General features: G+C 41.9%; 1 protein-coding gene across 1 annotated transcript in view; it reads right to left on the minus strand.

Annotated features, from left to right (window-relative positions):
- LOC113122783 (hexokinase-1) overlaps positions 1-27,329 on the minus strand; it is a 57,877-nt gene that overhangs the window by 26,259 nt on the left and 4,289 nt on the right. Inside the window, exons 2-9 of the mRNA XM_026294342.1 lie at positions 27,153-27,315; positions 2,108-2,256; positions 1,902-2,021; positions 1,550-1,645; positions 1,286-1,385; positions 949-1,132; positions 268-423; positions 83-170 (exon numbers count right to left, since the gene is read on the minus strand). Coding sequence (XP_026150127.1) covers positions 83-170; positions 268-423; positions 949-1,132; positions 1,286-1,385; positions 1,550-1,645; positions 1,902-2,021; positions 2,108-2,256; positions 27,153-27,315 — 1,056 coding nt within the window. The remainder of the gene's footprint in view (positions 1-82; positions 171-267; positions 424-948; positions 1,133-1,285; positions 1,386-1,549; positions 1,646-1,901; positions 2,022-2,107; positions 2,257-27,152; positions 27,316-27,329) is intronic.

Here is a 27,329-nt window from a genome sequence, read left to right on the forward strand (position 1 = left end):
ATAATAATACTATACTGTTTTCTTAATTCCCTGACACAAGGAATTCATATTATTTAAGTACTATTTGGCCAACGACACACACATGCTGCACAGCGATGCAGTCGTCAGTTGAGGGCTCCACACCAAGCCTGGTTAAAATCTCTCTGGCTTTTGTCAACCCGTCCTTACTCCTAAACAGGAGAGAAAGATAGCGAAAAAGAGGCACTATCACTGAATGCCTCATTAAAGAAGTGAATTAAATCTTCGTAGCCCTGTAGTTTGACTTACTTTTCTATGGCTGAGACATGCTTGGTCTCAAACTTCCCTCTAGTGAGCAACTCAGGGGTGATTCTACCCTCAAATAGCAGGCCTTCCCTGGCCATCTTCACCAAAATGAGACGAACCAGCTCCCCCATGTACATACCACTGACCATCTTCTCAAACCTATTGTACAGCAAAAACAGGTAAGTGGGTAAAACAGATATCCAGAAGTCATTAGATTTGGGACATCCAAATCTAATGACTTCTGGATATCTGTTCTCTCAGGTACTGTTGAGTTTTTTAATTGCTGAACCTTTTCTACCTTTTCATTCATTCAGAAGAAATATTTAATATGCTGATTTAGATGCTGCTCGACTGGTGTGGGTAAAGGCATGTCACATTTTTTAGAGAATACAAACTTTGCCTCCTATGTGCAGAAAACAAAGGCAGAGAGCCAACATAAAGCATCTAAATCTAAAGATAAAATAGGATTAGAGATACATCACTGTTGCCTTATTTTCTATGAAGAACTTTAATATTACTGTATTTTATTAAATACATATTTTTAGTATTAATATAAATGAATAAACATTTTTCATCTATCTAAGCAACAGCTGTTCCCTCACAGCTTAAACAGTATCTCATTTAGATTTTTTCAGCAATAACATTGATAAATTACATCGTTAAGGCAGTTTTGCTTTGACATACAGCTGTTTGCCCGGGTTGAGAGAGCCTCGGTCTAGCTCTCTGTCAAACTCTGTCCTGATGTCTTCCAGCCTGCCGTCATCTCCAAAGGCTCCCCACTCTATGTTGACACACATCCTGCCTTCGTCTCCCTCCACCAGGTCAATGTGACGAAGCTCCTCCATGTAGCATGCATTGGTACCTGTCCCTAAAAACATGGAAATACACACCTGTACAATTTAAACTAACTTTTATTTGACTTATTTGATTTGTCTTGAAAGTACATAATTCCAGTAAGTGAAAAGCACACTGTTAAATTAGATTGTTCCCATGATTATTTAAATACACATAGTTTTACTACCAATGATAATGCCAACTTCACAGCGCTGATCATCAAAACCACAGGTCATCATCGTTCCAACCGTATCATTTACTACAGCCATGATGTCAGCATTGTAGTCCTGAAATATTTAGTACACACAGATAAAGAAAAATTGTTTAACTTACCCTATTATTTCAACCTGCATCCCAGTTTGAACGAAAACCAAATACAATAAAACTTAATTTCAGACTGCAGGCCTGAAGTTTGATATAAAATAAGCAAAATTATACAAATAAGACTCACTCCACGTTTTTTAATAGCTTTGTTGAGCAGCTTGACAACATCCATGCCTTCCACTCCACTGGCCTTGAAACGCTTTGTCCATGTTATTAGATAGCCCTGAAGAGAGATGCATTAAGTGCCATAGAGACATGAGACAAAGAAAGAGAGATTTGATGCTTAGTGGAGATTTAGTTTTTAGACTTGGTGAACTTAGCACACACATTACAGTATGGGCTGCAAAAATACAGCATTTTAATCTTCAGACATTTAAATAAAATACTATAAGTGGAAAGGGTCCTGTGTCACAAATGAGTTAAATGCACAGCGCATAGCGTTATTAGTCAAATAGTCAATCATTTTTATTTTGTTTTACCTCATCTAGTTTGCTCTGTTGGCAGGGGAAGGAGAAGGTGAATCCAACTGGGAGTTTCTTGTCTTTGATGTTGTGTTTTTCCATGAAATCACCAAGACACTCTGCCACATGGTCAAACAGCTGGAGTTGGAAAGTAGGGGTCATTTGGGGAACAGGAAGAAACACTGTGTGTGTGTGTGTATGCTTGCATTTCAGAATAAACCTACTCGGGTTCCACTGTCATGAATAATGTCTTCTGGTGTTTCATAGATCTGGCTCTCCATCTGAACAGTCTGTTTCTTCTCATGGCTCACTCTGACATGGAGAATCCTGAAGTTGCTGCCTCCTAAATCGAGTGCAATAAAGTCTCCTTTCTCTGTTGAGACAGAAAACATGCATTTAAGTATATAACCATAGACCTATACTTTGACTTTGATACAAGGCAGAATGAGACTTATTTCCATGTTGAATCTAGATGAATCTATGACTAAATGCGCAGAGCAGAGATCCCTGTCTAAACACACTAAAGCCCGTTTTCCATTTTACAATTTTACCAAAACTCAACTCAGCTCTACTCTGCTTGACTCAACTCAGTTTAGGTTATTTCCCATTACAATTGAGCACCACCTCAATGCAGGCGGGGACTGTCATAGCATGATGGTGCTAAACTAAAATGTCCATGCCTCGTAGGACCACGATGTTGTTTTGCGAATAGCATTAGCCATTTGTCTCGCTAAAGAGTATAAAGATGGAAATCAAAAGGTCACTGTTGTTTTTTTTTTTGTTTTTTTTTAAATGGTGGGTTTTTGATTCTTGTGTTGGACGCAATCTGATGTAGCACTCGTGACTCCAGTGATATCCATTCCTAGTAATGACCTACATTTTGATGATTGTTATATGTTGTCCTGGTGAAAAGAATGATTATTTGTTATTATAGAAACCATTTCTAATATTAATTCATTTTTATCAAATCCATCCATTTTCTATACCCGCTTATTCCTTAAGCAGAGTCACGGGGATCTGCTGGAGCCTATCCCAGCTCTCTTTTGGGTGGAAGGCAGGGGTACACCCTGGACAGGTCACCAGTCCATCACAGGGCCACAAATAGACACACAATCACACACACTCCTATGGGCAATTTAGAGTCACCAATCAACCTAACATGCATGTTTTTTGGACAGTGGGAGGAAACTGACAGAGTAAACCCACGCAAGCACGGGGAGAACATGTAAACTCCACACAGAAAGGCCAGGTTGCGAACCCACGCTTCTAGAGGAGAGGCGTGAACCTCTGTTCCACATGATACTGAACTCAGACCAACAGGATGTTCAGCTGGACAAGATCCAATCAGACTCCCTCCCTCCAATCAGGGAGTCTCACCAATCAGATTTTAGTCAACTGTTAATGTTAGTTAGCTGAACTTAAGCCATTTTTTTTCCAGACAACCTCCCATTTTCAGAAGATTCCACTCAATTTTAGCTCAGCAAACCAGACTAACTCTTTCTATTCTATACATATTCTTTATATATTCTGGAATATTAGTCTGGAATTTTATGGGTTGTTTAGACTGCTTCTCTCCTATAGATCTCTCTGAATTTACATCAGTAGTTGCTTCATCGAAATCATCGTGTCTCTTGGACCCCATCCCGACTAGACTGCTTAAAGGCACCCTGCCATTAATGAACTCATCTTTATTGGACTTGGTAAATTTATCTCTAGTATCAGGCTACGTACCACAGGCCTTTAAGACTGCAGTAATCAAACCTTTACTCAAAAAGCCTAGTCTTGATCCAGGAGTCTTGGCTAATTATAGACCAATATCCAACCTGCCATTTATTTCTAAAATCCTAGAAAAAGCTGTTGCTAAGCAGCTATCAGACCACTTACACAGGAATGAACTATTTGAAGATTTCCAATCAGGATTTAGAGCACATCATAGTACAGAAACAGCACTGTTGAAAGTTACCAACGATCTTCTCTTAGCCTCAGATAATGGACTTGTTTCCATACTTGTCCTCCTAGACCTTAGTGCAGCATTCGACACCATTGACCACAACATCTTATTACAGAGACTGGAGCATGTGATTGGTATCAGAGGAACAGCGTTAAAGTGGTTCCAATCCTATTTATCGGACAGATTCCAGTTTGTTCATGTCCATGATGAACCTTCCACACGAACAAAAGTTAGTTATGGAGTTCCACAAGGTTCTGTGCTAGGACCGATTCTGTTCACCCTGTACATGCTTCCTTTAGGATATATCATTAGGAAGCACTCTATTAATTACCACTGCTATGCGGATGACACTCAGTTATATCTATCTATTAAACCTGTTAACACAAACCAGTTAACCAGACTTCAAGCCTGTCTAACTGACATAAAGGCCTGGATGACCAGTAACTTTTTACTTTTAAACTCGGAGAAAACAGAAGTCATTATATTTGGGCCTAAAAATCTCAGAAATAACTTTTCTAAAATTATAGCTACTCTAGATGGCATAGCCCTGGCCTCCAGCACTACTGTAAAAAACCTTGGAGTTATTTTTGACCAGGACATGTCCTTTAACTCACACATAAAACAAATCTCTAGAACTGCATTCTTTCACCTGCGCAACATTTCCAAAATTAGGAACATCCTGTCTCAAAATGATGCAGAAAAACTAGTCCATGCATTTGTTTCCTCAAGGCTAGATTACTGTAACTCATTACTATCTGGATGTCCCAGTATCTCCATAAAAAGCCTCCAATTAATCCAGAATGCCGCAGCCAGAGTCCTGACAGGAACTAGCAAGAGAGATCATATTTCTCCTATATTGGCTTCTCTTCATTGGCTCCCTGTAAAATATAGAATAGAATTTAAAATCCTTCTTCTCACATACAAATCCCTTCATAATCAAGCTCCTTCATACCTTAAAGACCTCATAGTACCATATTATCCCAATAGACCACTTCGCTCTCAGAGTGCAGGCCTACTTGTGGTTCCCAGAGTTCTCAAAAGCAGAATGGGAGGCAGAGCCTTTAGCTATCAAGCTCCTCTCCTGTGGAACCAGCTCTCAGCCTGGGTTCAGGAGGCAGACACTCTCTGTACTTTTAAGGATAGACTTAAAACCTTCCTCTTTGACAAAGCATATAGTTAGGGCTGGCTTCAGGCAACCCTGAACCATCCCTTAGTTAGTTATGCTGCGATAGGCCTAGACTGCCCGAGGACCATCGGTGCACTGAGCTCCCCCTCCCCCCTCTTCTCTCCCACCTCATGTATATTCCACCATTGAATGTTACTAACCTTGTGCGCTCTCTCTCCCCTAGTTTGTGCTCTTTCCCTCCCTCTCTCTCTCTCTCTCTCTCTCTCTGTACCTTCTGCAGGTGTCCCTGGTCCTGGAGCTGTTTATCGCTGATGTGCAGTTACTGGCCCCACCAACTTGCAGTGTCTATTTGTTGTTTATTGTTGCTGTTCTTTTCTCTCTGCTCTATCCACTCACCCCAACCGGTCGAGGCAGATGGCCGCCCAAACTGAGCCCGGTTCTGCTGGAGGTTTTTTTCTTCCGTTAAAGGGAGTTTTTTCCTCTCCACTGTCGCCAAGTGCTTGCTCATAAGGGAATTGTTGGGTTTTTAGTTTTAGTTTTTGTAAAGTGCCTTGAGATGATTTGTATTGTGATTTGGCGCTATACAAATAAAATTGAATTGAATTGAATTGAATAGATCAACAATGGACGTAGAATAAGCCAATCAGAGAAATGAAGGACATGATGCAAGTAAAGTGAAGCTGAGACCACTATCAACAAAGAAACCTAGCATTAATCCAACATGGTGTGCGGTAGAGATGACTGTTGTCATTTAAAAACATGAGAATACACGCAACACTACGTTGTTTTGCATTTCTCTTCTATGTTGCTCAAGTGTGACTCATTGCATAAAGCACACCCCATTGCAGATAAACAGCTGTGATAAGCCCGGCTCATTTGAAGCTGCAGGAAGAGATTTCCTAAGGCAGGGACTTCTGACCCAGACGCTTTTGTTAAGAAAGTGAGTGGGTCTGGCTGGCCAGACTAGGTCACTTACAAAGAGGTAGAGAAACGACAGACCAAAAAGAGAACTCATTTCGAGAACCCACAAGATTTTGAGTTTTTGTAGTTAACTATTTTTGTCTAAAGCTTATGCTCACAGCAAAGCATTGTTTAATATATTTTAACTGTAGCATCAGCAAGCGACACCAGCCAGGTCTGCAGGAAAAACAGACGGAAATTCAAGCAGCTGTCGCTGAAGAGCCGCTGTCAAGAGCAAGGAAATTCCGTAGATGGGACGGATTAGTGCAGCACAATACAACACAATGAGGAGCCAAACGATCCTCATTTGAGTTAAAATCAGTGTTTTTACTCTGAGGACAAGCTAAAATATTTGTCTCTGTGAGGAATGTAAGGAGCGTCGCTTCACGTGCGCCATCATCCAAACGCGCCGAAAAAGTGAGTAAATTCTATGATGAAGTTTGATATTTTGTGTCATTTCTCGGGGGTGTGCACATATTTACCTGGTTCACCTGAGATTATTTACATGTGAACAGTGGACAGAGTACAAGGCGGGACCGCATTACCTGTAATGAGGTGAGACAGGAAAAAACGGACTTCTCCTTACGTTCATACGGATTAAATAAAACGTGATGATTTGTTTTTGACTTGAATTGTTTCACTCAAAAGAAAACATTTCAAGCTTTCTAGGCATATAATTCTTATATTTATGAGGCAAGTATTCGCTGAGATTCTGGTTGTTTTATTTACGCGTCTGTGAAGAGAAATGGCAGAGACAGAAAAGTCCGAGAGCGCACCCTGTCGGCTTTCTTTATTTAAAAAAAGCACAACGTTTTGTTGTTATTATGATGGTATACCACTAAAACTAGACCCTTTACAGATTTTCATGATATACTTCTTTTATCTGTACGATCAGAATTGACGGAGTAATTTAAGTTTGTTTCGGCCTTATCAGAAAAAGATGCGTCAAAAAGCGCCGGCGCGTTCGTCGACCCCAGAGGGTTAAGCAACCTTTTCTACTTCAAATCACTGTCTAAACCTTAGAACTTATGTCTGAATCTCACTCGATTTTGAAACCTTATACAAGCACTCATCTTATTTACTTAATTACCGCAATGGACTGCTAAACAGGATTACCAACATGTACAATCAAACATCTACAGATGATCCAAAATGCATCAGTCTTATTTTTAATCAATTAAAAAGGACAGACAGAGCTATATATATATATATAGCTCCACAACTCTTAAAACATGCTGGGCTATAATCTGCCTGTGCTTCACACAGAGTGTCAGGCACATAGAGGCAAATATGTTCGCTCTAAGGAGTTTTGTCTAAAATCATGTTACATCCAAAACAGTGATGAGTCATTGAGTCAGTCTGGCATAATGTCAACATAGGGGCTATTTGGACTCAGTAGGAGGCATTATCCTGCTTAAACCATGAGCCAGACGTTGTGTTAGACATGTACACAAACATGTAAACAAAGTTTTTCATTTGTCAAAAAATACCCCACAGAAAGACCAGTAAATGCTCCTAGCAGGGTGCTTAGAGGATGTGCTGACCAGCTGGTTATTACCAACATCTTCAACATCTCTCTTAAAAAATGTCAACTTTCCCATATGCCTCAAGGCCACCCCCATCATCCCTGTGCCAGAGAAGGGTTCTGTGTCCTGCCTCAAGGACTACCACCCTGTTGCAGTCACACCCATCATCATGAAGTTCTTTAAGCAGCTTTGTCATGATGCACATCAAGATTCTACTGCGCCTCTCACTGGACCCACTGCAGTTTGCATATCACCATAACTGCTCCACAGATGACACCATCTCCAACTCAGTTCATCTGGCCCTCATCTGGACAATAAGGACACCTGTGTTCAAAGGCTGTTGATAGAGTTCAGCTCAACACTCAAAACTCAACACTATCTTCCTTTAGCTCATGACTGGGAAGCTAATCCTCTACACCTCCCTCTGCAACTGGATTCCGGATGACTTTCTTGACAGAGACCTCAGTCTGGGAACAGCACCTCCAGAATCCTACACTGAGCTCTGCTCTGTGTCTCTCTCTTGACAGAGATTTCGGGCCCTCACGTCCAGATTATGTAACAGTTTGTTCCCCAAGCCATCTGACTCCTAATAATAAAAGAAAACTGGACCAACACACATACACACACTAAAACACCTGTTTTCAGTGGGTACGGAAAGTAATCAGACCCCTTTCAATTTTTCACTCTTTGTGTCATTGCAGCCATTTGCCAAAATCAAAAAAGTTCATTTTATTTCTCATTAATGTACACTCAGCACCCCATCTTGACAGAAAAAACCAGAAATGTAGACATTTTTGCAAATGTATTAAAAAAGAAAAACTGAAATATCACATGGTCATAAGTATTCAGACCCTTTGCAGTGACACTCATATTTAACTCACATGCTGTCCATTTCTTCCTTCCTGATCCTCCTTGAGATGGTTCTGCTCCTTCATTGGAGTCCAGCTGTGTTTAATTAAACTGATTGGACTTGATTAGGAAAGGCACACACCTGTCTATATAAGACCTTACAGCTCACAGTGCATGTCAGAGCAAATGAGAATCATGAGGTCGAAGGAACTGCCCAAGGAGCTCAGAGACAGAATTGTGGCAAGGCACAGATCTGGCCAAGGTTACAAAAGAATTTCTGCAGCACTCATGGTTCCTAAGAGCACAGTGGCCTCCATAATCCTCAAATGGAAAAAGTTTGGGACGACCAGAACTCTTCCTAGACCTGACTGTCCAGCCAAACTGAGCAATCGTGGGGGAAGAGCCTTGGTGAGAGAGGTAAAGAAGAACCCAAAGATCACTGTGGCTGAGCTCCAGAGATGCAGTAGGGAGATGGGAGAAAGTTCCACAAAGTCAACTATCACTGCAGCCCTCCACCAGTCGGGGCTTTATGGCAGAGTGGCCCGACGGAAGCCTCTCCTCAGTGCAAGACACATGAAAGCCCGCATAGAGTTTGCCAAAAAACACATGAAGGACTCCCAGACTATGAGAAATAAGATTCTCTGGTCTGATGAGACCAAGATTGAACTTTTTGGCGTTAATTCTAAGCGGTATGTGTGGAGAAAACCAGGCACTGCTCATCACCTGCCCAATACAATCCCTACAGTGAAAGATGGTGGTGGGAGCATCATGTTGTGGGGGTGTTTTTCAGCTGCAGGGACAGGACGACTGGTTGCAATTGAAGGAAAGATGAATGTGGCCAAGTACAGAGATATCCTGGAAGAAAACCTCTTCCAGAGTCCTCAGGACCTCAGACTGGGCCGAAGGTTCACCTTTCAACAGGACAATGACCCTAAGCACACAGCTAAAATAACAAAGGAGTGACTTCAGAACAACTCTGTGACAGTTCTTGACTGGCCCCGCCAGAGCCCTGACCCAATTGAGCACCTCTGGAGAGACCTGAAAATGGCTGTCCACCAACGTTCACCATCCAACCTGACAGAACTGGAGAGGATCTGCAAGGAAGAATGGCAGAGGATCCCCAAATCCAGATGTGAAAAACTTGTTGCATCATTCCCAAGAAGACTCATGGCTGTACTAGCTCAAAAGGGTGCTTCTACTCAATACTGAGCACAGGGTCTGAATACTTATGACCATGTGATATTTCAGTTTTTATTTTTTAATAAATTTGCAAAAATTTCTACATTTCTGTTTTTTTCTGTCAAGATGGGGTGCTGAGTGTACATTAATGAGAAATAAAATGAACTTTTTTGATTTTGACAAATGGCTGCAATGACACAAAGAGTGAAAAATTTAAAGGGGTCTGAATACTTTCCGTACCCACTGTAGTTGCACTCTTACATTCAGCACTGTGTACTGCTTGGCACTGTGTTGTTACAGTCTTATTGTTATTATGTTGCATCATTCCACTAAATGTTGTCTCAAACTCATTTGCACTTGTGTACTTCATGTAATCCAGTGTATAGGTCTGTTGTCTTTGTTAGTCTGTGTTAATTTATGTTCTATGTAGCACCTTGGTCCTGGAGGAATGTTGTTTAATTTCACTGTTTACTGAACTGTATATGGTTGAAATGACAATGAAAGCCACGTGATTTGACCAAAACCCACTTGGTAACCCTGACTTCCCCATTCAAAGGATTCCCAGATAGACATTGTGTTGTAGACTGAGTTGGTTCCACCTTTCAACACTCTTAAAGTGTCACAATTGTCCCAAGTACAGTTCCAGATCCAGCTGGCACCTGTCCCTTTTTAGGTTGGGTGTGGCTCTGGAGTTGGGTGTCTGGTATAAATCTGCTCAGGCTCTGATCAGGCAGATTTTTGTACATGGGTTCCTTCCCGTGGAGCCCAATGCATTCACAATTTTGTCTAAAATGGCAACATTTGGCACCATTGTCAACAAGGGACCTATTTGGATGCATTAGAGTGGGACCCAATATATGCTGACAAAAGGAACCCATGTGGACATCAGGGTGTCAAGGCACATTATCACGCCAAATGTCAAAAAAGGCTCCCTAATTTTTAACCCTCAGGGTCGCAAACACGCCGGTATCATCTTCCCTTGATAACGCTGTAACGAACTTAAATTACACTCATGTCAGTTTTGATCGTACAGATAAGAGCAATATATCATTCGAACCTGTACAGGGTCTAGTTTTATTTGTATACACTCATAATACCAAAATGCTGTGTTCTTGTAAAGTAAAGAAAGCAGACAGGGTGCGCTCTCTGTCTTCTCCTTCTCACCTCTCTTCACACATGTAAATAAAACAAGCTGATTTTCAGCGAATACTTTCCTCAAAGACATGAAAAATATACACATAGAAAGCGTGAGATGTCTTCTTTCAAATGAAACAATTCAAGTTGAAAACAAATAATCTCTTTTGATGTAATCCATATGAGCGGTACAGTTTCTCCTGTCTCACCTCATTATAGCTAATGTGATCCTGCCTTGCACTGAGCACACTGTTCATATGGAAATAATCTGAGGTAATCAGTTGTATATCTCCCCGAGAAATGGCATAAAACGTTAAGCTTCATCATAGAATTTACTCACATGGTGAAGAAGCATTTTGAATGGTTTCGGACAGCGATGAAGAGTTTACTTTCTCATCAGAGGAAAAATGCGACTCAGATGACAAACGTTTGCATCTGCATTGTATTGCATTACAGTAATTCCCCCTCAGTCATGTTCCTGACTGAAAAGCTGATTATGCAGGTCTTTGTCTTCTCAGGTAAATCACATTATATTATATTATATTATACACAGTATATTGTTTTCTGTGAATGAGTGAACAAGATGATTTTCACATCATTTTGAAGCAAACACTACAAACACTAGGCTACAAGATTCATTTTTCAAAAGTCTTGTGAACCAATATTCTGTATGTGTTTTATGGCCTTATTTCAGACTTGAATTTTTTAGTTTTTCACTAACCATGCATAAATGCTGTTTTCTCAAAAATACAATCATGTATAAACATGCTGCTCACATATTACTGTAGCCCAGTTTTTGCTGATTACACTGTTATCAGACTTTAGCCATTAATATGTTTAAAAGAAACTGAAAAAAGCACAAATGTCAGGTCATGTCAAAACCAGTTCAGGGCCCCAAAACACCCTTAGACCCCTTAATGGTCGGATTACCTAATATTTAGGCCCGAGCCCTCTGAAAGTGCAGGCAAGGGCCTATTGTAATCGCTCAGTGAGCCAGGAGTACAAAACTGCAAGGAGTCCCCCCAGGTAGCATGGACGACTTACCCACACCCCACCATGACGTGGGACTGCGCGAGACCTTTCCGAAAATATATATATTATGATTGACAGGTGGCCGTGGGCCTGGAAATCGTTAGGAATATTCTTATTATACTTTTTCTGCGCTTTAAACTCAATTTTGACCCCCTGAACATATTCGAAAACTCACGAAAATTTGCACCCAAATCAGAATCGTGAAAAAATTTTGTTTTTTAAAGGTTTCACACACGACCTCAAAACAACGGCTCCACAGCGCCCCCGAGAAAAGTCGAAATACATTGCGCCTATGGGAGGCCGACCCACATTTTTTTCATCACACACTCACCAAACTCAGCACGCCTCTTCTTCCTTTCGGGGCAAGCAAAAAAGCTTATCATGTCAAGGTCATATGACCAACAGGAAGTCCACCAGCCTGGAGTTTATCTAAAGGTCATTGAGTTCGCCGTTTTTTGCTGCCCTCGCATTCTTTCGAACTCGTCCTAGGGCTTTTCACCGATTGAGCTCATTTTTGGTCAGCATCACCTAGACCCATGGGGCTGCAAAAGCTATCCAAATTTTTTCGCTCACTTTCACGGTTTTCGTTTGACGCCGCCTTCCAGCCGACGTACGATTTTGGGCTCGCCACCATTTCTTCAACTTGTAATAACTCTCACACGCATGGTCGGACTTGAATCGGACCAATTGATGAATTGTAGTCCCTGCCGCCCTGAACCCATTTCATTAAACTAAATCAAAATAGGCCCAATAGCGCCCCCTGTATAACGATTTGAAAATTGCCATTCAAACCAAAACATTTACTTTGTCAGAATTGTACCAAATTTGGCACACACATCCTTTAGGGCATCCTGATCATAAAAGCCAATCGGACCCATGCCCTATATTCAATGCTGTTGCCATGGTGATGACCAAATCTCGCCATTCATTTCCAATGAGAATTTTGCAAAATGTCCAGTTTTCACACACCTCGTACTTGAGCGAACTCGTCCTAGGGCTTTTGACCGAATGAGCTGATTCTTGGTCAGCATCATCTAGACATGTGGGGCAGCTAAAGTTATCCAAATTTTTTTGCTAACTTTTACGGTTTTCCTTTGCCGGAACCCAGAAGTTGACCTATGTTTTGCCATCTTCATATTGTGATAACTCACAAACGCATGGTCGGATTTCAATCGGACCAATTGATGAATTGTACAGCCCACTGGCCTGAACCCATGTGACTTAAGAAAATCACTATAGATGCAATAGCGCCCCCTATGTACTTGCACTTACTTTGTCAGAACTGTACCAAATTTGGCACTGACCTCCGCAGGGGTCCACTAAGGCACATGGTCTACTTGGGGGGGGGGGTGCGGATAGCGCCCCCTATGTACTTGCACTTACTTTGTCAGAATTGTACCAAACTTGGCACAGACCTCCGCGGGGGTCCACTAAAGTACATGGTCTACTTGGGGGGGGGCGGATAGCGCCCCCTATGTACTTGCACTTACTTTGTCAGAACAGTACCACATTTGGCACACGCATCCTTCAGGGCATCCTCATCAAAAGGCCAATTGGACAACACGTTATAGTTGCAATAGCGCCGCCTACGTACTTAAACTTACTTTGTCAGAATTGTACCAAATTTGGCACAGACGTCCGCGGGGGTCCACTAAATGACGTGGTCTTCTTGGGGGGGGGTATTGGGGGGCAGCCAATTCAGGGGGGCCACTCAGGGAGGCTGTCCCATTCAGGGGGGCACCTAGGGGAGGCACTCTGGAGGAAGTGGCCTCCTCGGTGGTTTGGCCCGTTCATGGAGAGGCGCTTAGGGATGCGGTTTGTTTGGGGACGCGGTTCGCTGGGGGTTCGCGGTTCGCGGCTATATTGGCTGTTTGTTTTTTTTAACAAGATGGTGTCGCTGAGGGAAGCCATGGTCTGGTCCATTGCTCTCTAGTACTGTTTGTGTTTTTTTTTTGTTTTTTGCTGCCCCTCTCTGATCACCTTTGAACTTTTGTGCATCAGACAGTCTTCCCTGAATACTTTTTCCCATTCACCCAGTGAGCTTGTTAATGGACATTTTGGTTAGAACCACAGGTGATCAATATGCCAGAAACACCGATGAGAGAAGTGCGCAGAAGTGCTTGTCAAACTCAGACAACAGCAGGTTGAACAAAAAAAATGCTTATCAGACTCTGCATCAGTTTGGAGAGGCTGGCATCACATTAGCAACTACGGGAATCCACTACCAATCATTCCAGTCCCCAAGAAGCCTTCCAACACAGAACACAGGCCTGTCACCCTGATCTCTGAGGTCATGAAATCTTTTGAAAGACTGGTGTTGAGCCACCTGAAGGACACAGGCCCCCTGCTGGGCCCCCTGCAGTAAGTCTACCAGGTAAACAGGTTGGCAGATGTTGCTGCCAACATGGGACTGCACTACATCCTGCATCACCCCGGCTCCTCAGGACATACACAAGGATCCTGTTTGTGGACTTCAGCTCAGTGTTCAAGACCATCATCCCTGAAATCCTCAACCAGAAGCTCTCCCATCTCACAGGGCTCGCTTCCACCTATCAGTGGATCACCAGTTTCCTGACTAACAGGAGGCAGCATGTGAGGCTGGGGAGCATCACATCCAGGACACAGACATCAACACTGGCACCTGTTGTAAAAATTTCTTTAAGTTTGAGAGTTGCTAATTCTCAGAAACAACCACAAGTGTGATGAATCATCTCAGGTGTAATCACGGGCCCAGAGAGGAGCCTTTGCAGAAATCCTCTGGCTTTGTGTTACAACACCAGGTTTATATATGTCACAAGGGGTGGGCTCATGTTGGAGAAAACCCTACATGTTTGTTCAAGTGTCCTCTATCTTCAGGCCTCTACCAGAACTAAACAAATTGTTGGCAGTTATTTACAACCCTCTACAACCATAAAACACTAACCCAATAAAAGAGACAGAACCGCATACCAGAAATGGGTCAAGCAAACATTCAAATGACCTCTTGACATGGTGTAAAACCCCTACACACCCCAAAGGGGTTTGTTTTCTCCCCACTGTCCTTCTCCCTCTGCACTAATGACTGCATCTCAGGGGACCCTTCTGTGAAGCTCTTAAAGTATGCAAACGACACCACAGCCATTGGTCTGATCCAGGACAGTGATGGGTCCACATACAGGTCAGAAATTGAACAGTTGGTCCACTGGTGCATTCAGAACCATCTGGAGCTCAAGACTGTGGAGATCATAGTGAAGTTCAGGCAAAAGCCCCTCGACTCCCACCTTCTCACCATCCTCAGCACCACAATGTCTATTGTGGAAATCTTCAGGTTTCTGGGAGCCACAATTTCCTGGGACCTGAGATGGACCTCACACATAGATTACATCCAGAAGAAGGCCTAGACCCTACTTTCTAGGGCAGATGAAGAAGTTTAACCTGCTGGTCACCTTCTACACCGCCATAATACAGTCTGCCCTATACACTTTGATCACTGTCTTGTTTCGATCGGCCATCTAACCAGACAAGAACCAACTGCAACAGACAATCCGGTCCCCAGAGGATCATCAGGGACGATCTTCGCTCCATCCATGACCTGTACCGGTCCATGGTCAGGAAAGAGGGAGGGAGCATCTCTGCAGACCCCTAGAGACAATTTTACCAGCTAGAGACAAATCTAGAATTTCTTGAGACAATTTTGTACTGCTAAACCTTGTCGGTAAGAAAGGGAAAACCTGAATCTATTGAAGAACATTAACCATTGTTCTTGTTGGGCGTTCAGTCAGAATCAGAATCAGAATCAGAATGAGCTTTATTGTCAAGTGAATGTGCACACACACACACACACACAAGGAATTTGTTTAGGTACAGGGGAGGTACTCCAGTGCAAACAGACATAAATACAAATGCTACAAAGGGTCAAAGCGGAACTTTGGTGTGCAAAGAGCAAAAAGGTGCCAGTGTCATAGTGCAGATGATGGAAGGCCATCTGGTGGAGAGCTACGAGTTTAAGAGTTGGATGGCCTGAGAGAAGAAGCTTCCTTTGTGCCAGGCTGTCTTGATTTTTGGAGCTCTGAAGCGCCGGCCCGAGGGTAAGAGCTGGAAGAGGTGGTGTCTCGGGTGGGTGGCATCCAGAGTGATTTTCTGAGCTCTTTTTCTCACTCTGGAGGTGAACAGGTCTTGGAGGGTGGGTAGGGGAACACCGATGACCTTCTCAGCGGTCTGAACTGTCCTCTGGAGTCTTCGGATGTCTGATTTAGAGGCGGAGCTAAACCAGACAGTGATGGATTAGCACAGGACAGACTCGATGACCGCTGAGTAGAACTGGGTCAGCGAGTCTGTGGAAGGTTGAACTTCTTCAGATGGCTCAGGAAGTACAACCTCCGCTGGGCCTTTTTCATGTTGGAGTCGATGTGCAAGCTCCACTTCAGGTCCTGAGAGATGGTGGTGCCCAGGAACCTGAATGACTCCACTGATGCTACAGTGCTGTTCATGATGGTGAGAGGGGGGTGAGTGGGGGCATTTCTCCTGAAGTCCAAAACCATCTCTACTGTTTTGAGCGTGTTTAGCTGCAGGCTGTTGTGACTGCACCAGAAAGCCAGCTGCTCCACCTCCTGTCTGTATGCAGACTCTTCACCGTCCTGAATGAGACCAATGACAGTGGTGTCATCTGCAAACTTCAGGAGTTTCACAGAGGAGTCACAGGAGATGCAGTCGTTTGTGTAGAGGGAGAAGAGCAGTGGGGAGAGAACACACCCCTGGGGGCCGCCGGTGCTGGTGACGCGGGAGCCAGAAGTAAGTTTCCCCATCCTCACTAGCTTCAAATCTGCAATAGAACTCATTCAGATCGTTCACCAGGGTTTGATTGCCTATTGAGGAGGGGGATGAAGTCCTGTATTGTCCTCAGGCCTCTCCACACGAAGCAGAGTTGTTAGCTGTAAACTGGTTTTCCAGCTTTTTGGAGTAGCTCCTCTTAGCTGCTCTGATCTCCTTGTTCAGTGTGTTCCTGGCCTGATTATACAAGACACGATCAGCACTTCTGTAGGCATCTCCTTTGGCTTGACGAAGCTGTCTGAGTTTTCCAGAGAACCACGGTTTGTCGTTGTTGTATGTTAAAAAAGTCTGGGTGGGAATGCACATATCCTCACAGGAACTGACATAAGATGTAACAGAGTCTGTGAGTTCGTCCAGGTTTGTGGTAGCAGCTTCAAAAACACTCCAGTCAGTGCATTCAGAACAGGCTTGTAGCTCCTGCTGCTTGAATTTGGGCAGTTCGTGGCTCAAGTGCGCTTTATTAATCTCCTCAGCCAGCTGATGCAGCGCGCACTGACCAGAACGCATGAGGAAAACTCCCGTGGCGAGTAGAAGGGTTTACTGTTAATGAAAACAGTCATTTGGCTGTGTGAATATATTCAAGGTTATGATAATCTGCAAAAACCAGAAAAGGCTGTTCAGAATCCTCCAATCAGTGCCTTCATTCCTCCAATGCCAATTTGACTGCCAATTACCTACCAGGTTCCAGTATCATAGTTTCAGTATGGGGCGGCTGTGGCTCAGGAGGTAGAGCAGGTTGACCAGAGGGTTAGTGGTTCGATCTTCCCTGGTCCACAGGCCGAAGCGTCCTTGTGAACTTTCTCCATACATTGAACCCCAAATTGCCCCTGGTGGCTGTTCCACTGGTGCGTGAGCGAGTGGGTGAATGGACAAAAAGCTCTTTGAGTACACTTGAGTGTAGAAAAGCGCTATAAGGCCATTTACCATTACCATTTGCTTAGCTTATGGCTTCTCTTTCTGGTCAAGAATTTAATAAATTCTCCCTCTGGGGGCGTAGTAAACATACAGATGATGCAGAGGCAATAAAGTGGCTTGGGTGGGACTAAATACTTGCTTAATTAAGATCCCAGTATTCCTGAGGAATGGCTTAAAGATTCTATTGTCTTTGTCGATTCATTGAAGTGTTTTCCAGACTTATGGTTGTCACAGAGGACTGAAGACAAAAAGCTCCACATGAGATGAGGGTGCCCACATATGGAGAAAATAGAGTAGTTCGTACCCCTAACTGAAACTGGTTGGTGTTGCTCTCCGGGTAAGCGAATCACTTTTGTCTTGCAAGCGTATCATGTTGTGTGTGTTGCATAGTTCGTCTACAGACTAGCAACAGACTAGCTATAGTTTAACACACCTAAAAACTAACAAAACTCTAAACAATTCATTAACTGCTACATTCCGGTACTAGTCAAGTACCTTTCTATTTTGACCGGTATTTATTGCTATTTCCTGACTTAGCGTTCGTTAGCCTACCGGTTAGCTTAGCTAGCTAGTTAGCTTAGCTAACATGGCCTCTCCCTCTCTCTCTCTTTCTTGCTCGGTGTGCCACATGTTTAGTTATTCCTCTGCCTCCTTTAGCGATAATGATACCTGTAATAAGTGTAAGGTTCTGTTAGCCTTGGAGGCGAGGATCACTGATTTGGAAGCGTGGCTCCGCACCTTCGAACAAAAGCCAGCTAGCCTAGCCCCGTTAGCTGGTTAGCAGAAGCCCACGGCTCATCACCTGGCTGTTCACGTTTCTAATAGATTTTCCCCACTCAGCGACACACCCGCTGAGAAACCGACTCTGATAATTGGCGATTCCATAGTCAGGAACGTGAAAATAGAGACACCAGTGACCATAGTCAAATGCATTCCTGGGGCCAGAGCGGGCAACATCGAGTCAAATCTGAAGCTGCTGGCTAAGGCTAATCGTAAATATGGGAAAATTATTATTCACGTCGGCAGCAACGACACCCGATTACGCCAATCGGAGGTCACTAAAATTAATGTTGAGTCGGTGTGTAATTTTGCTAAATTAATGTCGGACTCCGTAGTTTTCTCTGGACCACTCCCCAATCTGACCAGCAATGACATGTTTAGCCACATGTCGTCGTTCCGTCGCTGGCTGTCTAGGTGGTGTCCAGCAAACGATGTGGGCTTCATAGACAATTGGGCCACTTTCTGGGGAAAACCCGGTCTGGTAGCGAGAGATGGCATCCATCCCACTTTGAATGGTGCAGCTCTCATCTCTAGAAATTTGGTCGAGTTTATTAGCCAACCTAAAGCCTGACAATCCAGGGTGGGGACTGGGATGCAGAGACTCAGTCTAAAACGCCTCTCTGCAGTTTCCTTAGAGCCGCCGCCCCTCTCAAACCACATAGAGACTGTGTCTGCCCCTCGAACATATAAGTCAAATAAATCAGAAGTCAACAGAAGAGGAGTTATTCATAAAAACTTAATAAAAATTAAGACCACCTCTTATTGAACAGAAAATCAGAACTGTCAAATGTGGACTATTAAATATTAGGTCCCTTTCATCTAAATCTTTGTTAGTAAATGATTTGATAACTGATCACCAAATTGACCTACTTTATCTTACTGAAACCTGGCTACAGCAGGATGAATATGTCAGTCTGAATGAATCAACCCCCCTCAGTCATAAAAATTATCATGTTCCTCGAAGCACAGGTCAAGGTGGAGGAGTAGCTGCAATCTTCCACTCAAACTTATTATTGAACTTTCATCCTCAAAACAGTTATAACTCATTTGAGAGCCTCACTCTTAGTCTCTCACATCCAAACTGGAAAACACAAAAACCAGTTCTACTTGTCACTGTGTACCGTCCACCTGTTCCTTACTCATAGTTGTTAACTGAATTTCCAGACTTCCTGTCTGATTTAGTGCTTAGTTCAGATAAAGTCATTACTGTATAGTGGGAGATTTTAACATTCATGTAGATGTTGAAAATAACAGCCTCAGCATTGCATTTAATTCAATATTAGATTCAATTGGTTTCATTCAAAATGTTAATAAACCCACCCACTGTTTTAATCACACCCTTGATCTTGTTCTGACCTATGGCATCGAAATTGAACATTTAATAGTTTTTCCCCAAAATCCTATTTTGTCAGATCGTTCTTTAATAACTTTTGAATTTAAGATGATGGATAATGCAGTATTTGGAAGAAAATTCCACTACAGCAGATGTTTATCTGACAACGCTGTTAATAAATTTAATAAAATGATTCCATCTTTATTTACATCTATACCAACACAGTGGAGGGTAGCTGCCTCAATCCAATTCCCTACCAAATTGATCATATTGTTGACAGCGCTGTACCTTCACTGCATGAAACGCTTGATACAGTGGCCCCTCTGAAAAAGAATCAGAGGAGATTAGCCAGTGTTCCCTTAGCTCTAAGCAGTGATGACTTTGAGTTTCTTTACAAATAAAATCACAACTATTAGAGACAAAATTCATCAGATGCTTCCTATACCTGCAATAAATAAATCTTCTACTACAGTATCTCTTGAATCATCTGCAAGACCTCAGTTATGTTTAGATTGCTTCTCTGCCATAGATCTTTCTGAATTTACATCAGTAGTTGCTTCATCAACGTGTATCTTAGACCCCATTCCGACTAGACTGCTTAACCCTCTGGGGTCTGAGGGGGTTTTGGGGGCCTGGACAAATTTTGACATGTCCTGACATTTGTGCTTTTTTCAGTGTTTTTTAAACATATTAATGTCTAAAGTCTGATAACACTGTAATCAGCACAAAATTGGCTACAATAATATGTGAGCAGCAAGTTTATATATGATTGTGTTTTTGAGAAAACACTGTTTATGCATGGTTAGTGCAAAACTACAATTTTTTACTCACTGAAATAAGACCATAAAACACAAACAGAACATTGGTTCACAAGACTTTGGAGACCTGCATGTTGTAGGCTAAAATGTTTACTTCACAGTGTTGTGAATGTCATCTTGTTCACACATTCACAGTAAACAATACACTGATTTAAATTTTCTAAGACACTTTTTGTCCAGAAAGGCCATATGCAAGAGAGTGTGTCTGAGGATGAATAGTCATGTGATTTACCTGAGAACACAAAAGACGCACTGAACGTCCAGACAAAGACGCGCATAATGAGCCTTTCAGTCAATGTAGATGGGAGGGGATTAGTGCAGCACAATACAAAACAATGAGGAGCTAAACGATCCTCATTTGAGTTAAAATCAGTTTTTTTACTCTGAGGACAAGCCAAACTATTTGTCTCTGTGTGAAATGTAAGGAGCGCCGCTTCACGTCCGTGACGCGCCATCACCCAAACGCGCAGAAAAAGTGAGTAAATTCTATGATGAAGTTTGACGTTTTATGTCATTTCTCGGGGGTGTGCACATATTTACCTGGTTCACCTGAGATTATTTACATGTGAACAGTGGACAAAGTACAAGGCGGGACCGCATTACCTGTAATGAGGTGAGACAGGAAAAAACGGACTTCTCCTTACGTTCATACGGATTAAATAAAACGTGATGATTTGTTTTCGACTTGAATTGTTTCACTTAAAAGAAAACATTTCAAGCTTTCTAGCCATATAATTCTTATTTTTATGAGCCAAGTATTCGCTGAGATTCTGGTTGTTTTATTTACGCGTCTGTGAAGAGAAATGGCAGAGACAGAAAAGTCCGAGAGCGCACCCTGTCGGCTTTCTTTATTTAAAAAAAGCACAACGTTTTGTTGTTATTATGATGGTATACCACTAAAACTAGACCCTTTACAGATTTGAATGATATATTTCTTTTATCTGTACGATCAGAATTGACGGAATAATTTAAGTTTGTTTCGGCCTTATCAGGAAAAGATGCATCAAAACACGCTGGCGCGTGCGTCAACCCGAGAGGGTTGAAGACACGCTGTCATTAATTAACTCATATTTATTAGACTTAGTAAATTTATCTTTAGTATCAGGCTACGTACCACAGTAATTAATGCAGTAATCAAACCCTTACTCAAAAAGCCTAGTCTTGATCCAGGAGTCTTGGCTAATTATAGACCAATATCCAACCTACCGTTCATTTCTAAAATCCTAGAAGAAGCTGTTGCTAAGCGTCTATCAGACCACTTACGCAGGAATGAACTATTTGAAGATTTTCAGTCAGGATTTAGAGCACATCATAGTACAGAAACAGCACTGTTAAAAGTCATCAACGATATTCTCTTAGCCTCAGATAATGGACTTGTTTCTATACTTGTCGTCCTAGACCTTATTATTATTATATACTTATTATTATAATTATTATATAGTATTGACCACAACATCTTATTACAGACTGGAGCATATGACTGCTATCAGAGGAACAGCATTAAAATGGTTCCAATCTTATTTATCGGACAGATTGCAGTTTGGTCATGTCCATGATGAACCTTCCACACGCACAAAAGTTAGTTATGGAGTTCCACAGGGCTCTGTGCTAGGACCGATTCTGTTCACCCTGTACATTCTTCCTTTAGGCTATGTCATTAGGAAGCACTCTATTAATTACCACTGCTATGCAGATGACACTCAGTTATATCTATCTACTAAACCTGTTAACACAAACCAGTTAACCAGACTTCAAGTGTGTCTAACTGACATAAAGCCCTAGATGACCAGTAACTTTCTACTTTTAAATTCAGAGAAAACAGAAGTCATTATATTTGGGCCTAAAAGCCTCAGAAATAACTTTTCTAAAATTATAGCTACTCTAGATGGCATAGCCCTGGCCTCCAGCACTACTGTGAAAAACCTTGGAGTTGTTTTTGACCAGGGTATGTCCTTTAACTCATACATAAAACAAATCTCTAGAACTGCATTCTTTCACCTGCGCAACATTTCCAAAATTAGGAACATCCTGTCTCAAAATGATGCAGAAAAACTAGTCCATGCATTTGTTACCTCAAAGCTAGATTACTGTAACTCATTACTATCTGGATGTCCCAGTATCTCCATAAAAGCCACCAGTTAATCCAGAATGCTGCAGCCAGAGTCCTGACAGGAACTAGCAAGAGAGATCATATTTCTCTTATATTAGCTTCTCTTCATTGGCTCCCTGTAAAATACAGAATAGAATTTAAAATCCTTCTTCTCACATACAAATCCCTTCATGATCAAGCTCCTTCATACCTTAAAGACCTCATAGTGCCATATTATCCCAATAGAGCACTTCGCTCTCAGAGTGTAGGTCTACTTGTGGTTCCCAGTGTTTCCAAAAGCAGAATGGGAGGCAGAGCCTTTAGTTATCAAGGTCCTCTCCTGTGGAACCAGCTCCCAGTCTGGGTTCAGCAGGAAGACACTCTCTGTAGGCTAGACTTAAAACCTTCCTCTTTGACAAAGCGTGCCACCTCCCCCTTCCCTTCCCCTCTCTTCCTCTCCTCCCCACTCACATGTATATTCCACCATTGAAGTAATTAACCCTGTGCTCTCTCTCTCCCCTCGTTTGTGCTCTCTCTGTATCTTCTGTAGGTGTCCTGGTCTTAGAGCTGTATATCGCTGATGTGCAGTTACTGGCCCCACCAACCTGCAGTGTCTATTTGTTGTTTATTGTTGCTGTTCTTTTCTCTCTCCTCTATCCACTGACCCCGACCAGTCGAAGCAGATGGCCGCCCAAACTGAGCCCAGTTCTGCTGGAGGTTTTTTCTTCCGTTAAAGGAAGTTTTTCCTCTTAACTGTCACCAAGTGTTTTCTCATAAGGGATTTGTTGGGGTTTTTTTTGTTTTTGTAAAGTGCCTTGATTTGTATTGTGATTTGGTGCAATACAAATAAAATTGAATTGAATTGAATTGAATTGAAGCTGCTACTGCAAGTGGCAGTGGATTTGATTGACAAGTTCACATTCTCATTCTCATTCAAAGTATCTGGCAGAGGCCTGGTAGCTAACTCATCCTTTACGCTATTAGATAGTCCTTGATGAAACAAAGTCAGTAGCGTTCCTTCTGGCCAATCACACTTGGTGGCCATGGTTCTGAAATCTGTGGAATAATCTGCTACTGATCTAGATCCTTGATGAATTTTCAAAATATTTTGCCCAGCTGCTTATGCAGGCATTGGTTCAAAAACTCTCCTGAGCTCGAGTGAATATGGCGTCAGTGTTACAAATAGCAGAACATCTGTCCCACTCAGCCCTTCCAGAAAGTAATGACAAAATAAATTCCACGTTTTTCATCTGAAAGACTGAGGGGTTCATTACAAAATGCAACTGACATGCTAGAGTGAATACAGAACAGAATTCTGCGTCATCAGAATAACATTTCGATGTTGAAAATTGGTATGACATTGTCGCTACCCGATCGGCTTTTAACCAGAGCTGCAGCTGGCAACGTGGAAGCCTCCATTAAAATTCAGATGATTCTGAATGTTGTTATTGTCCTTCGCATAATCGAGCAAGGTGGATTTGTGCCACAGATTCCTGCAGTTGATTTTGCCATCATTTATGTCACTGAGTAACCTGTGTTAAAGTTTGCCAGTCCGAATGGATGTCTCCTGATTCTGCTGGATCCATGTTTGATTGGATTGTAATGTCAGAAGGAATGGAGCTGGAAATAGATCCACCTGCAGCAGGAGCTCGCTAGCTTTAGATGACATACACAGGATGAGCTCACAGACGAAGCTAAAATCAACACCTGATCTGACAAAACTATTCAAAACAGAGAAGTCCATTATCCAATCTCCAAAATACAGTCCCAGATTCATGAAACCAAGTCCAAACAAGATGCAGTGTAAGTTCAAAACACACCAACACAACACAGAGAACACATCTTTGGACACAACCCCACAAGGAAGGGGTGTGCTGCTCCCTAAAAACCTGTAAGTGCACTTTGACTGCACATGCATTTATCCATAAATGCCTACTGTATTTTACAAGGCTTGATAGCAAAATTTGCGATGATCTTGTGATGCAGAAGAGGTGGCGCAACTATAGCAGCCAGTGTTGTATAGATAGATAGATAGATACTTTATTTATATACCAATCAGTAGCAGCAATTATCAAAAATATCAGCAGTTAAAAAATACTCATATGTAGTAAGAATGTACTGTATATTAACTACACTCACAGAGCAATATAAATATAAACGTGTGGAAGAATGTGCAAATATATGACAATTGAAAAGTGTCCACAGTGTGCAAGAAGTGTCCATGATATTTAAGTAAAGATGAGTGATGGGCAGTACTGTCCAGTGACATCATGACCATCAGCAGCCGTCTTTATAAAGTCCTGTTTGTAGAGAGAAGTTGAAGAGCTGTAAAGCCTGGTGGACAAACAGCTTCCTCAGTCTGTCTGTGGAGCAGGACGGGCGCAATATCCTGTCACTAAAAGTGCTCCTCTGCTTGATGATGTGTGTGTGCAGAGGGTGACGGGCATTGTCCAGGATGGACAGGAGTTTACAGAGAATCCTATTCTCTGCTACAGATACAGTGGGTGCGGAAAGTATTCAGACCCCTTTAAATTTTTCACTCTTTGTGTCATTGCAGCCATTTGCCAAAATCAAAAAAGTTCATTTTATTTCTCATTAATGTTCACTCAGCACCCCATCTTGACAGAAACAAACAGAAATGTAGAAATTTCTGCAAATTTATTAAAAAAGAAAAACTGAAATATCACATGATCATAAGTATTCAGACCCTTTGCAGTGACACTCATATTTAACTCACATGCTGTCCATTTCTTCTGACCAAGATTGAACTTTTTGGCGTTAATTCTAAGCGGTATGTGTGGAGAAAACCAGGCACTGCTCGTCACCTGTCCAATACAATCCCTACAGTGAAACATGGTGGTGGGAGCATCATGTTGTGGGGGTGTTTTTCAGCTGCAGGGACAGGACGACTGGTTGCAATTGAAGGAAAGATGAATGTGGCCAAGTACAGAGATATCCTGGAAGAAAACCTCTTCCAGAGTGCTCAGGACCTGAGACTGGGCCGAAGGTTCACCTTTCAACAGGACAATGACCCTAAGCACACAGCTAAAATAACAAAGGAGTGGCTTCGGAACAACTCTGTGACCGTTCTTGACTGGCCCAGCCAGAGCCCTGACCTAAACCCAATTGAGCATCTCTGGAGAGACCTGAAAATGGCTGTCCACCAACGTTCACCATCCAACCTGACAGAACTGGAGAGGATCTGCAAGGAAGAATGGCAGAGGATCCCCAAATCCAGGTGTGAAAAACGTGTTGCATCATTCCCAAGAAGACTCATGGCTGTACTAGCTCAAAAGGGTGCTTCTACTCAATACTGAGCACAGGGTCTGAATACTTATGACCATGTGATATTTCAGTTTTTCTTTTTTAATAAATTTGCAAAAATTTCTACATTTCTGGTTTTTTCTGTCAAGATGGGGTGCTGAGTGTACATTAATGAGAAATAAAATGAACTTTTTTGATTTTGGCAAATGGCTGCAATGACACAAGGAGTGAAAAATTTAAAGGGGTCTGAATAATTTCCGTACCCACTGTATATGTATGTATGAAGCATGGAATATAAATAAATACTTTGTTGCCCAGTTCTGTTGGAGGTTTTTTCTTCCGTTAAAGGGAGTTTTTCCTCTCCACTGTCGCCAATCGCTTGCTCATTAAGGGATTTGTTGGGTTTTTTTGTTTTTGTAAAGTGCCTTGAGATGATTTGTATTGTGATTTAGCACTATACAAATAAAACTGAATTGAATTGAATTGAATTGAATTGAATTTGTTATATATCTCTGTACATTGTTGTAACCTGAGGACTTTCACTGTCATCTCCAACAATGAGAGCAAGGTTAATCCTAATCATGTTATGTGCAAGTCCCCGGAGGTACAGCCTTCACCCAAACTGAAGCAGAGGATAACAATATTTAACTACAAAGTATAAAGAGGAAACTAGTTTTGAGCTCAGCTTTGATGAATGTATTTTGTCTTGTACAGATAAATAAAGGATTTTATTGTTCTCAAGCCAGAAACAATTATGAAAGTGACTTCCTTCTATAGAAAGACACAAGACACAAGGAAATTGACCTGCAATATGTTTCTCTACATTGCAGCACACTATCCTGGTGACTACATGGCTGAATATTTGCCATAGTATATATACTGAAAGATTTTTTGTTATGAGTGCAGTGTTAAAATGTTAAAATGTTACGTTCAGCCAGAGACTGATCAGTGAAATGCACCACTGAGCATCACAGGAGTCATTTTGCCCCAGTGACCATCAAACTATATAACTTCTTCATCTGCTGCTAAATGCTAAGACTTATGTCACTTAATTTTTCTGATATGTGAATCTTATTTAGCTACTTTTTTTTACCATCACTTTAATATCCCACTCAGTGCATCTACTTACAAGTTTCTATATATGTATATATTGGATATATTTTTTTACATTTGTATATTAACTGTTTTCTACATTTCTATATTATAATTCTATTAAGTTGTCTGATCAGAATCTGAAAATAGTAATACATGTCCCTGTTCTTATTTGGATAAAGCAGGCAAAGAAAAATAATTTTTAGTTAATTATTTTTCTTTTTATAAACTTCTCAAATTTTGGACCAGACACTAAAGCAGCACAATGGCAAACACAATGTGATATCTGATTCTGTATAGTAGTATTACCTTTGACACTCATACAGTAATAAAATAATGAAACAGATTTTGATAATGATTTCATCAAAGAAAGCATCCTACCATAGTTCCAATATGGGTTAGAGGTACTAACCAGAGCCATCAGGGATTGACCGCACAAATGTTGGCAGCATTTTCAATGTAGCGGTAGGGTTTGTGTCACGACCCAATCCTTTGACCAATTCCCTCCGAAACCGGTACATGATGTCCAGTAATGTCTCATCAGAGAAACGCATGGAATACAGGTACTTGTCAATCTGAAATTAAACAG

The sequence above is a fragment of the Mastacembelus armatus genome, chromosome 3 (assembly GCF_900324485.2).
Source record: "Mastacembelus armatus chromosome 3, fMasArm1.2, whole genome shotgun sequence".
Classification (NCBI taxonomy): Eukaryota; Metazoa; Chordata; class Actinopteri; order Synbranchiformes; family Mastacembelidae; genus Mastacembelus; species Mastacembelus armatus.